Source organism: Aquarana catesbeiana, linkage group LG07 (genome assembly GCF_042186555.1).
Source record: "Aquarana catesbeiana isolate 2022-GZ linkage group LG07, ASM4218655v1, whole genome shotgun sequence".
In the NCBI taxonomy this organism is placed as follows: Eukaryota; Metazoa; Chordata; class Amphibia; order Anura; family Ranidae; genus Aquarana; species Aquarana catesbeiana.
Window position 1 is genome coordinate 72,213,044 of NC_133330.1, and position 14,063 is coordinate 72,227,106.

At 41.2% G+C, this 14,063-nt stretch overlaps 1 protein-coding gene across 1 annotated transcript in view; it reads left to right on the plus strand.

The window, feature by feature from the left end:
- Window positions 1–14,063, plus strand: part of WNK2 (WNK lysine deficient protein kinase 2) — a 356,194-nt gene that overhangs the window by 249,332 nt on the left and 92,799 nt on the right. The window contains 4 exon segments of the mRNA XM_073592324.1: window positions 4,301–4,444; window positions 7,248–7,424; window positions 9,843–10,001; window positions 10,003–10,329. Of these exon segments, the coding sequence (XP_073448425.1) occupies window positions 4,301–4,444; window positions 7,248–7,424; window positions 9,843–10,001; window positions 10,003–10,329 (807 nt within the window).

Genomic DNA, 14,063 nt, shown 5'->3' on the forward strand with positions numbered 1-14,063 from the left:
CGCACCCCAGAGCTGACAAAGGGGGTGACGTAGAGGTACATAACTTTGCGCTTAAGGACCGCTCTGCTGCAGTACATATACGTGGGGCGGTCCTTAAAGGGGTTGTAAAGGCAGAAGTTTTTTATCTTAATGCATGCTATGCATTAAGATAAAAAAAAACACCTATATGTAGCAGGCACCCCAGCACCCCCAAATTGCCTACCTGAGCCCCTTCTCTCTCCAGTGATGTCCACGATCCCCTCAGCCATCAAGGACACTCCTCCTGATTGGCTGAGACAGAGCAGAAGCGCCATTGGCTCCCGTGGCACTCATTCAGCTAATCAGTGGAGAGAGAGGGCGGGGTCAGGTTGGGGCTCCGTATCTGAATGAATACACAGAGCTCTGACTCAGCTTGGGTGCCCCCTCTAGCAAGCTGCTGACTGAGGGGCACTCAAAAGAGGGAAGGGCCAGGAGCAACTAAGTGGGACCCGAGAAGAGCTGTTCTGTGCAAAACCACTGCACAGAGGAGGTAAGTATAACAAGTTTGTCATTTAAAAAAACAAGCCTTTACAATTACTTTAAGATTAAAAGCCTTCTGTGTGCAGCAACCCCCCCTAACACTTATCAGAGGTCCCTCTGTCCAGCGATGTTCATGAGTGTCTCAGCCATCCAGATTCTCCTTCCTGATTGGCTGAGACACAGCAGCGGTGCCATTGGCTCCCGCTGCTGTCAAAGTCAGCTAGCCAATCCGGAGAGACGGGGGGGCGGGGCGGGGCTCCGTGTCTGACTGGACACAGGAAGCTGTGACTCAGCTCGGGTGCAAAGTTAATTTTGGCAGCAAATTTCAATTCAGTTTTAGCCTTATGCCGCGTACACGCGAGCGGACTTTTCGACCGGACTGGTCCGACGGACTTTCCGACAGACTTTTGACTGACTTCCGATGGACTTTTGAACGAACGGACTTGCCCACACACGATCACACCAAAGTCCGACGGATTCGTACGTGATGACGTATGACCGGACTAAAATAAGGAAGTTGATAGCCGGTAGCCAATAGCTGTCCTAGCGTGGGTTTTCGTCCGTCAGACTAGCATACAGACGAGCAGATTTTTCGACCAGACTCGAGTCCGTCGGACAAATTTGAAACATGTTCCAAATCTAAAGTCTGTCAGATTTTTGACCGAAAAAGTCTGCTGCAGGTCCGATGGAGCCCACACACGGTCGGATTGTCCACCGGATTCGGTCCGTTGGACCAGTCCGGTCAGAAAGTCCACTCGTGTGTACACGGCATTAGACTTGGGACTAAAATGGCATTTTAGTTTTAGTCCCATTTTAGTCTTCTGCAATTGTTTTAGTCGTATAGTCGACTAAACCTCCAGTACATTTTAGTTGACTAAAATTAATTTTAGTCGTCTAAAATCTAATGGGTGTAATTAATTGTAATGCATTAGTTAACATCTCTCTACAATTTCCAAACTCATTATATACTGCTGGAGTGAAAAATCTAATATGTTATTTATTATGGTATTGAGGTATGAACATTAGACATGTGCGCCGTCAATAAATTTGTTTAGTTTCGTTCTGTTTAGTATTAGAATTAATTCGTATTTCGTAATCCGCGTCCAAAATTTCGTCCGAAATACGAATTTTCGTTAGGTTCGTTAACTTTTTGTTCGTTATGATGAATTTATCATTGAGGGGCTCCCAGGATCCCTGTGCTGTGCTGACTTCCTGGGGTTTTAACTTTTAGGTTCGTTAACTTTTCGTAACAATTACGAATGTTCGTTAGGAATTTTGATCCGAAATTCATAAACAAAACTTCGTATTTCATACAAAATTCAGAAGCATAGCAATTCGTATTTCGGATCCTCCCGAATGTACGAATTTACGGAAATTCGTACAAATTTTCGATTCATACGAAACTAATCGCACAGTCTAATGAACACACACTACAGACCAGTGTTAATTTTGAAGTCAAATTTCAATTTAGTTTTAGTCTTAGTCTTTTGACTAAAATGGCATTTTAGTTTTAGTCCCATTTTAGCCATCTCAGTTGTTTTAGTCATATTTTAGTCGACTAAAATGTTTTAGTTGACAAAATTAACACTGCTCGGGTGCCCCCATAGCAAGCTGCTTGATGTGGGGACACTAAACAGGAGGGAGGGGCCAGAATCACAGAAGAGGGACCGAAAAGAGGAGGATCTGGGCTGCTCTGTGCAAATCCACTGCACTGAGCAGGTAAGTATAACATGTTTCCTATTTTTTTTTAGGGAAAAAAAACAATCACTGTGGTTAAAGGCAAGTCTTTTATACTAGCACATTCTGATTTTGTCTTGCTGAAGGAAACCTTTTTTATTTTCAAGAGTTTTCTACCACTTTAGGTGACCAGCAGACAAAGTCAACAAGTATAGACCTACTTGAGGAACAGGGCAAGGTCAATACCACTGTACTCAGGTGAGATCAGAAGCAGAGAGTCTGATCAGTCACAGGATTCTCTCCCCCCGTTCACAGATTTGTGGTACAGGCAGTGTAATCAGTGAAAACTGTTCATAATGGAGGAAAAGGCGTGTGTCCGTTAGTTCATTTTTGGTGTAACTAATCCTAGAGACACGAAGCTGTTAAAAGCCAAGTTCACTTTTAACTAAAAAATAAATAAATGCACATAATTTTGCAGGTAAAAAAAGTGTATATTATTTTTTTACACAGGAGCCTGCAAAGTATTGCACCTGCAATTAGTGAATTGCGGGTGCAGTGTCAGGCTCCTGCACACTGTACATCCAACTTCCTACCTGTACCTTCATACCAGCTTTCAGTTACAAAGCTGCAGGGAGTGTGAGTGGACTAGGAGTGCACTAATCAGCGCACTCCTAGCCTATTGAGAACTACAAGTTCTTCTGCCCCTGTGGCAGGTGAGACTAGTAGTTTATTCTTCTACAGCTTTAAGTGAATGAATGATGTGGCTGTGTGGATGGAGTCCAGTATAGCCACGTTGGTTTCAAATGTGACGTGGGCTGCGGACGAGAGGGCACAAGGGTGCTGCAGAACATGTTGCATGTTACACACCAAATGCTGGTGTAACATGTAAACATGTTTAAAAGGTGGACTTATCCTTCAACCTCCACAGCGCTCTACAGAATCCAGCAGCCTGCACATCGCGGGACATACTTCATTACAGGCAGGGCTTTTTTTCTTCGAGAAAAGGTGCAGGAACTCACAACCCCCCTCCCCTACGTCACGCCTGTCTCCGCCCCTAGACCCGCCCCTTGTCTCCACCCCTACACACCTAGCACCGCCCCCCTTAGAGAGCCGGAAACCAAGTATGTTTAGGGGGATATATAACAGATTTTTGTATAGAATTTGTTAATAAAAAGCAAAGAAGTAAAATGTGCAAAACATTAGAAATATCCAGTAACCAAAGTAATCTCAGAGGCACTTTCAGATATCCCCATATTTAGCAAGAAACAGCCCACATATATATCTCCAGCAAGAGACAGTGTGTATGTATGTGTATATATATATATATATATATACATATACTTACATATATATACACACACACAGCAAGAGACAGCCCACACAAATATATCCTTGCAGCAGCATTAATAGACACATATCTAAAAACCAAGACAACAATGACAGTTAAACAATTACCGAAAGCGGTCTTGGTCTGGCAGACAGGATTCCCAGGACAGGACACCACGCGACAACTATTCCTAACAAAAGGAACATCCGCTCTGCTACAGGGAGAGGCGGAGTGCAGCTGATATCTCTCCGCCCCCTCTCTTAAGGCTGCAGCCGGAACTATAGGAGCTGTGCCAGCTTATGCGGTTGTCAGCTCACTCCGCCGGCTGGCAGCAGCATAAACCAACTGTAAAAAAAATAAAGTCCTGTTACCTGGCAGAGGTGCCAGAACCTAGTTCTGGCAGGAAAAAAGCCCTGATAACAGGTAAGTAATGTAACTAAAGCTGTAAAGATTTTTTTTTTAAATAACTACAGCTAAATAGGAGTATATAAATTCTGCAAAGGTTCAATTTTGGCATTTCTTCTTTTCTTATAACTGCTTTGTTATAGATCTGTTTGTTGCTGCCTGGATATGATTTGGAAAACTGAGCATTTTCTTCAAAAAACCTTTCCTATAGTCTATAGACAGTAGCCTTTTTATTATTTATATCACAGACCATGTAGGGAAGAATGGGTAGCCTTTTGAAAACTGTTTTTTTACGGAGGTGCCTTTCACTTTTTTCGGGTGCTGCCTGGACAACTGAGATTATTATTCTTTTACATGAAATTTACATGCAAGTTTTTTACTTTTGCGTTTCAGCATGGAGTTGGTGTTATACCTGCTGTACACTCTGGACTCACTCATCATCAATACCAAGACCTGAGCACAGCCTACCCAGTTGTGCAGCCATCCACCGTCTCGTCTGCCCAGTTTGGAGTTGCTCCTCCTATATTAGCCAGCCAGGTATGTGGTTAAAATTTGCATAGCTTGAATCCGTTACATCTCTCCTGTGAGTGTTTGTCAAATATATAGATAAAAAAAGCTCATACATAAATCAGCAACTTTGTTGCAATTTAGGATGTTTGCTACCTAGTATACCAATATTCCTCCTATGCACGGTGCAATAAAATATCCCTAATCTCTGATATTGTTAATTTACCAGATGAACAAAAATAGTCAACACTTGCAATTTTAGTTATCACTAAACATGCTAAAATGATCTGCAAATAAAAATATAAAAGTACAATTTTAAAATACAATGGTTCAGTTCTTTGTTATATAGAGAAAGTTTACATAAAATACCCCCCTGACAGTTACAAGCATGACTTCCACAGGCAGAGGCATGATGGGACTTGTAGTTTCACAACAGCTGGAGGGCCAACAGTTTGAGACCCCTGCTTTAGACATTCATTTTCCCTAGGCTTTCTCACTATTGAGATGAGCAAGAAGAATGCACTTTTAAATCAATGTTGAGGATGCCGTCCACCTTCTAAATGCTAGCGCTGTACCTGCTCTTCCCTTTACTGGGCAGATTTCTCTATTTGCATGCTTCCAATACATTTCACAGATGGCTTGTGCTGTCTACAAATCCCAGGGCTGCTTTAACGCCAGTTAAAAAGTAAAACATAAACCTTTTTTTATTAAACCTAAAACTGAGGAAGATGCATCTTCTGTGAAGAAATTTGGCTAATGAAGAGATTTGGAACAAATGTAAAAATTCACGTGTAGTCCTTTTTTTGTGGGTATGGGAAATGGTCTTCCCCAAATTGACTGTGGTTCTAAACCTGCAGGTAACTAAAAGAACCAGAATCTTCACTAGGTGGAAGAGTAGGTTTGATGGTAAATTTTACAGTGTGTCCAGTCCACCCAGGACAGGGGCCCTGTGAGCAGCACTGATTGCATTCTAGGGAAATTAACCAGTAATCTAAGTCAAGTAATTGGAAGCAGGGAAACTAATTACACCCAGCGAATAACAATAACCACCCAGATAGCAAGGATAACCTGCCACAAATTTGTCTTAACTTTCTACACATTTTCATTGGCAATTTGTACACTTGCAGAGCACTGGAAGCACAAGTTTTAGTTGACACTTTTACAATCCGTAGCAAGTTTGTGTGATAAGTCTCTAGCAAGAGCAAAGTTGCGGTGGTGAGTCTACAGCAAGAGTTCTGCAAATCAGTGACCACTGTAGTGTGATGATTATTGCACAACATAACTGAACCAGAATTTGCATAATGTTTGCAAAGAAAGTTTATCTGGAGTCATGCAATGTGGACTTTTGCTGCAATTGTGCAACAAACTTTTGAAGCCTGGCAAGTCTAGTAATAGCTTAGCAAGTCGTTTTCAAACTTGCAGCTCAATTGCTTGCTATCTGGGCAGAGCTACAAACCAGTATAGGAATAATGCAAACTTTATATGATAAAAGATTAGTAATAGTGTGCAACTATTATACAAACATTTAAGATAAGCAAATGAGCCCTACAGGAACCTTGGTAAAGTTGTATATACAGTTCTTTAGAAAAGATGCCTCCATGTAAAAGTGGCAACAAGGTCCAGCTGCATAGGTCCTTGGGAGATGGTCATGGGTGTGGCGTCTGTTCTGAAGAGGTAAATACTGGATCAGAGTTGGTGCGGAGATCCTCCAACCGACATTGGATCAGCCTTAGAAGCAGCTTCTTACAGACAACATCAGTGGTGTGAAACTGGAACTCAACGTCAGCCTATCTACTCTGCTCCACTGTACCTAATTGTTTCTAATCTGCCATGCATGTGGACATCTAGGTAGTGATGGGTTGTCAACTGTGTAACATGATTCCATTCTATGCTGCTTACTGAGCAATGAGCAAATGATAGCTAGAGAATCCCAGACCAGGGGGGATGCAACAGGAGTTGCACATAAACACTATTAAAAATAGAGGTTTACCTATTATACTGCAAGGTGATCACTACATACATAATGTAATGCAGACCTAGCTATCTGGCACTGTGCTTGAGAGAGATCAAGAGAACAAAGAAACTTTTGTTACCAGACTTCAGATACAATTAACCTATAGTCTCTGCTTCTGGTCTGGATGGAATACAGCAGCATCTTCTGCATGGACGTTCTTGCTGTCCACATCTGTGTCTACTTCCTGGAAACCCCCCTTTTTAAAGATCTCAGTCTTCCAATCTGGGGTTTCTGACCCAGCTAGCAGGGAAAGCGGGTTAAGTACCTGGGATAATTACCAATCAACAGCTATTTACAAATACATACACTAGAGGGAAGCAGCTCCCTACACATGAAACAAGCTTTTTTTGAGTGTAAGAATATTATAATGTAATTCTCCTTTATAATAAATTGCATGTAAAGCCCAAACCTTTTTTAGATAGAGCAGAGAAGTGTTTAAACCCCTACTGGGTAATTTTCTGCTCTCTGAGAAAAGGAAGAGCTGGTGTGATCGATCATATTCAAATCTTCATTTTCTTTTACCTGCTCAGGCAGGCAACTGAAGGTTCAGAATTGTGGTATAAGATGTGACTCACTAGAAAAACAATAGGTTACTCTAGATAATGACAGAAGCAATGAGTGTCTGCAAAGAAAACCATTTACTAGACAAGCCATTATGTTTACGCCATTAAGTTACAAAAAAGTAACACTGGTTCAATTTTAGAAATCATTTATTTTGTAGAATTCTGCTTATTACCTTTATTTCAAACAGTTACTTTAGGGTTTTAGGTCTTTGCAAGTGTTTTAATATTTTTTTGTTTGTGTTTGCTTGAATGACAGCAATCACTTCAACACCAAGCTCTTCTACAACAAATCCCAGCTGGGCAGGCTGTCTGTCCAGTGCCACCTACCTCCCATACATACCCACAGTACCAGCCCCCGCTCACGCTGGCTCCACTGAAACCACTACAGATTCCTACAGTACCACTGCAACAGCACCAGGTACCTGCATCACAGGTAAAGTCTCCCCAATTTTTTACTTTTGTCATGCAATCAGCTGTTTACATTTTTAAGAGTTTAAGTGGTTTTCCAAGATAAATAACAATGACCCTTGCTTCAGAACTTTCCATGTAGTTGGCTCCCATCCCTGCCCACCTGATCTTTTTCGAGGCTTTACATTTTTTTTGGGGGGGGGCACATTTTGACTATCAAACAATGGATAATTATTTACCTGTCATTGTATTAGCCGGACCATTAACATCGTCTCGATTCAGGAGACACGGAGCACTGCATCATATGCAATTAAATTAATACTCTGTCTACTGTGAGGAAATTGGGAATCCACTATATAGCCTATTCAGTTTGCTGCAAAATCTGCACCCTATTTATGGATGTCAGACTGTTTACAGCTTGCTATAAATAAACTTTAGTGGTCAGGAAAGGTCATTTTGGCCACTTAACTTTTGACCAAATGCTTTGGGACACCTGACTATCACACTAATATGAGCATTTCTAATATCTCATTCTAAAACCATGAGTATTAATATATGGCTTCCCCCTTCATTTGCAACTTTAACAGACTTCGCTCTTCTAGGAAGATTTTCCACAAGACATGTTTCTGAGAATTTAAGCCAATTCAGCCAAAAGAGGATTTGTGAGGTTAGGTACTACTGTTGGACGAGAAGACTTGGCTTGCAATTGACATTCCAGTTCATTTAAAAGATGTTAATAGTGGCTCTGCATAGGTTGTTTGAGTTACTTCACACCTAACTTGTCAAACCATGCCTCTATGCACCTGGAATTATGTGCCCCAACTCAATATCTGGGATGTGTTTCCACAAACATTTGGCCATATAATGTAATAATTAGTCTTCATATGGAGAATTGACATAGCCACCTAATGGCTATATCTAATATGTATATCTAATATGTTGGATGGAAAGTATGATTGTGAAACCTTTCTTCGTCTTTTGAATAATGCAGACTTTATGCAGGGTAACTAACAAGTTAATCGATCACATACAACCCCATGCTTATATGAATAACTTGATGGGTTACCTGTGATTGGATAAAGTATGATCAAGCAGAATAGTCTGCTGATATATGAACACTTCATGGCTGACCTTAATGAATGGCATAAATGTAAACAGTGGGGTCCTTGTTATAGAGAGGTGTAAATGGAAAATTCAGAAACAAGTAGGTCCTGTTTAATTTATCAAGGAGAACCAATTGATCTCTAATTTTTATACTTTCAGGTCTGCATTCAGCTCTGGGGGATGTAAGAAAAACTAAAACTAGTTGAAAGAATTGTTATAAATTTACAAGTAATCTTTTGTAAACCTGTAAAGTACTGTGCATTCAGACATTTTGGAGAGCTCCACCAATACGTTTTTTTTAATGCATTTCGTTGCTTTATGGAGGACCTTATGGTAGTCCTTGAGTTGGTCATGTCTGTCTTCCTTGTAAAGTCTTATTAATAGTTTTTAGGGTGACTTGGTTTCAGTCTTCACTGAATTCCTTTAACTTTATGGATAAGGTACACGCAAATACTGAAAAATGCAAATCTAGTATCTGATTTCTTTAGCCAGAAAATGCAGAGTGGTATATAGTATTTTGATTATATTGGGTCAGACCCTCCAAAACTTAGAGAGTTGGGTAACTATTAACAGATTGGAGTATGTAAACCCGAGGCTGGGCTATAGACATTCACATATTAACATGGACGTAAAACAGTATATGAACATTTCAGCAAGTCCTCACTGAACTTTGCAGCTGCAGGCATTGTAGAGCAATTGATGGACGGTAGAAGCACTGCTTAGTTCGCCCTGCTCCACTGCCTCCCAACAGTGACTTGGTGGTCTTTCAGCCTCATAATCTCTAAAATATAAATCCATGCTCTGAAAGGAGGAGCAGGGTGAGTGACTAGCTGGGAGAACTTTAGTGATTCTTCTGAGGACTTTGAGGATGAATTACTCCTAAGTGCCTACAGCTACAGAGGTTAGTAGGGGCGTGCTTTAAAATTTTCTGTATGTTCCTTTCCATGTCCACCAGCCTGTCATGGCCTTAACATGGGAGGTCTCATTCTCTTTGCTGGACTCTATTTTATATTACTAGAGAATGGAGAGTGCCAAAGGAAATTAGTGGTAGTCCTGTGAGTTTGTATTCACTTATGGTGTCAAGATCTTACAGCTTGTGTCGCCAAAAGTTATATAGAACCTGTGGTTGATTCAGCCCACCAGCATCCACAAGTAAAAATATGAAATTTTCTTTTGCTAAGATTTAGTGCCAAAATGTTTAAAGTTTTTGCATTTTCAAGAGGATGCCCCAGACTTGGATATTAATAAAGTACTATGTTTGTTGAAACTGTACAGTGTTGTATTAACAGCAATAATGTGTTTTGTTTTTTGTTTGTTTTTTTTGTGCATTGTTTTTCAGCTTCCTCCGTATCCTCTCATACCAGCAGTTGCTCCTCTTACAGGACTCGAGAGCCTCCCTGCCAATCTCTCTGACTTACCTGCTGTCTGTATCACCCCCCTGCCTGCTCCCTGTCAGTATTTCCCTCCAGGTGTGGTTATGCCCAACCTTCCTGTCACCCCTGCAGGGCCCCCCGTCAGGGCAGACAGTCAACCCACAGTTGGTGCTACAATATGAGACTAATCTCGTGCCAAATATCCAGGTTGCGCCTGTATCTTTATTAGCAGTGGCAACATCTGGCATGCCAGGAATACCGATGCCACAGCATCCCCAGTCACACGCGTACCAGGCCTCTTTTCAGCAGATCATTCAGAGTGATGTCCCTTCTGTTCATCCCTCTCCAAGTGTTCCGCCCGTATCACAACAATCCCATCTTCCTCTTCCTCAGTCACATCATCCAAGCATAACCCATCCTCCCGATCAGACTACATCTGGGGCTGGGAATCAGGTAATATTTTGCGACATTACTCTGAATTGTACTTTTGTCACAAAACAAAAATCCAGACCTTAACCATGGGTTTGGGCAAGGACACGATTGGTAGGTCCGAGAGATCTAATTTCAACAGAGGAAAAACTGTCAACACACATACAATGCTCCTTCTGCAGAAAGAGCATGCAGGCATGATCTAGCCATTTGGACATGTTGGCCGTATGTGTTACCATGCATACATTATATGGGCATGTGGACAAGGCTGCCAGAATTTAAAGTAGTAGTACATTTTATCTCATGCTAGAATAGGAGGAAAAGAAAATTTCATTTTTTTAAATCTCTATGAAGCAGCAGCTATAGAAAACCGTTGTACACAAGGAATTGCACTGTTTGAGTTGGTGATAAGTATTTTAATCTGGAGAAATAAAATTGACTGTCAATATGTAACAATGATGAACATGTGAAAATGACAGAATTTTAGCTCAGTATTGGCAAGTTAACCTGTAAGGCTGTTAAGTGTATCCCTTCGTGTCCACAGAAAATTTGACACCAAAAATGAATCGTCAGCATGCATAAAAACAAAAATTCTAAGCAATATTTAGGACAAGTATAGAATTCCTAAAATTATAAATACAACTAAATCCAATTAATAAAAATAAATTCTATATTATTACTGAGCTCCAGGAAACCTAAAAATCTTCCCTTGCAGTGGGGGTGCACCCAGTCTGCAAGAGTTAACTGCTCGTTTATGTCTAGGGGACTTGGTAAAGCATATTAACTTTATCACTAGACTGGTCCCCACAGCCTCCTGTTACCTTTCTTCTGGTGGTCTATCTTTCTCTGAAGTCATCAAGACTGATGCAAGGAGCATAGCCCTATATTGGATGTGAGGACGTTGGGAACAGTCCACCGCCGGTGCATGTGAGAGTGCTATCTGCCAGGGGAGCTTCCCTGCTGCAAGGGAGGATTTTTAGGTTTCCTGAAGTTGGGCTTTTGAGTGTTTGCACAGCCAAATTTTTTTTTTTCTATTTGTTGATAGTTTGAAAGCATACTGAACCCTCTTAATTTTACTTTAATTCAGTTAGATTGCTTATACAGTAATGAATATGCCTTTTTTTTCTAGACCTAAATAAACATTTATAACCCATGGAGAGCAGTTTCCTTTTCCTAGAGATGAACATTAAGTGTTGCAGCAAAAGTAAAAAAATAAATAAAAAATCCTGTGCTGGCAGCACCAGGAGACTTTGACTGCTGTTCTCCCATATGCAGTAACCCGGTTCTTAGACAGACCCTCTGAAACTCCTGTAATCAACAGCCCTGCTCAGGGAGTGGGTGACAACTTAACAATTTGGGATTTTACATCACGTTGCGTATCACAGCCAATGGTCATCAGGATCCATAGCGAGGGTGAATCTTACACAGGCAAGGGTCTACCTTTGTCCACTCAATATCAGTAAATTTATCCAGAGCAATGATGAACAGTCTAAGCTGCAGCAAGTGCAGGTAGACAGGAAGTGGCTAAAAGAGGCTGGGGGAAATCAGCAGCTCCAAGTTGCAAAAAAGGATGAAAAAGTGTTATGAAAAGGGCAGTTAATGATTTACAGTGCTTAGCTGACCTAGTTACGGTTTAGAGCTACTTTAGTGGAGAAGTCCAAGGAAGTAAAAATACTCTTAACAACCCACATATGTATCAATGCCCATGATTTAACTTTATTTTGAAGTCCTTTTTAACACATGTAATGTACAGATTGTGGGATTGCAAATTATCTGCCATCTGTTAATAACAATAGGCATCCATAGATTTCAGGAACCTGGTTTTGCGGAGTTAAGTTTCCAACACAAATTGCAAACAGGTCAGTAGAGATGACAATGTAGTTATGCCTCATCCATATGGGTATTGTTTGATTTCAGAGTGGGAGTGGCCACTGTAGCTTTATATAAGCTTTAAACAGATCTTGAGCAGGCTTCAGTTTAAAGTGCACAAAATAGACTTTATTTTTGCTTTGTATCTTTGGGGTCACTTTGTAGTAAAGCAAGGAAACTGAATCCTCTGTAGTATATTATGTTTTTACTAAACAAGAATTCTGTACATACAAACTTCTTCCAATTTTTGGAAAACAGTATAAGACATACAGATTGTTACAGATTTGCATACAACCCCACATGCACATGCTACCTAGCCTTTCTAGCAAATTAGAAAGAAAAGGATTTTTGACTGGATTGTCCTCAATGTAATACAGCACCTCATCCCAGTAGATTTGATGGTAAAAGTAAGGGAAGAGAAAGGGGATTATAGCGGTGCCCAAAGAGATAGTTAGAATACAGTATACTGACACATAACTATAAAAAATACAATATTTTATTAACAAACAAGTTAAAGAGTATACAATAAATATATTCAACAAGGGTGTGGACAAACACTAAAGGAAAAAAACTGAACCAACGTATGCAACAGTGTATCAAGAACCAGCCAGTAGCGTGGCGGCGGGTCTTGTTGGCAGGTATGAGAGTCCTACATGTTTCGCCAACATTGGCTTCCTCAGGGACGGTTGGTTATACCTGTATTGGTTTCCTGAATTCTAAATAGAGAAATAAATAGTCAGAGAGACTACAGAAATATATATCTCAGACAGAAACCAATGAAATTAAAATAAATATGAAAAATGGGTTACCACATAAATACAAATTGGAAGGCTGCCGGACATGGCCAAAAAGTTCCCCCACACACAGAGCCGCCTGGGCAAACACTCGCCCCACCCACCACCCACCAGAGGGACACCCCCCCACCCAGAGGGTAACCCCAAGAACCTCAATCCCAAAGATGGTAATTACCTACCAGTAGGTCACAGAAGGGTGAACATGTGTAGCTCCCCAGGGTGAAATCAGAGCTCCATGTCGCAAGTAGGTGGCTGCAGGGGGCGAAAAAAGGGGGCCTGGCAGAATAGAGGAACATTATATAAAAATATAACATAAATTGGGTGGACACCCAAAAAATTATCTGAGTGTCCAGCCACAGTAAAATCGGGCTAAAAAAGCCTCAAAAATACTCACGATTTATATCTAGTAAAAACAACAAGGAACAGGTAAGGGTGCCCGATAGGCTGATATTGTTGTTGAAAAGAATTATTGATGAAATAATGACTGGAAGGAAAAAATAAGGACGTATAAGAAAATAGAATCGTTACCATTGGCCAAAAGATATATGCTGAGGATAAGAAATGGGGCCATATGTAAGATCCAGCTATGCCTACATATTTACAAAAGTAAAAAGGAAGAACAAACTCACCAATGAGTCCAATAAGACTAATTGGGAATAGCCTGGGACTGTGAAGATGCAGTCAGTCTAGGTGGTATAGCACAGTTGGACTGCACTATAAAGAGAGAAAGAGGTATGGAGTTAGACCTGATGTCCAAGACCTAAATGACAAGAAGAGCAACAGCACACAGTACAGGGATAAAGTACAGGCTTACCAGCTTACACGAGACAGCAAGTTTGGGCACCCTAAGCAAACGGCGGTGGGATGGCCGGGAGAGCTGGCCTTTAATACCCCCCCACACACGAGCAGCGTCTGACGTCACCACCTGCGTGAGCGGACAGAGAGCCACTGCGCATGCGCCCCTCAATGGCTACCGTGGGCCTACAAGACCCAGGGAGCTATGCGGGGTAGTCTGTCGCTTCACGTGATGTAAATGACGCGAAGGGCTCGATATACTGGTAGGCCCGCCTATCAGGTGGCGATGCAATATATCGG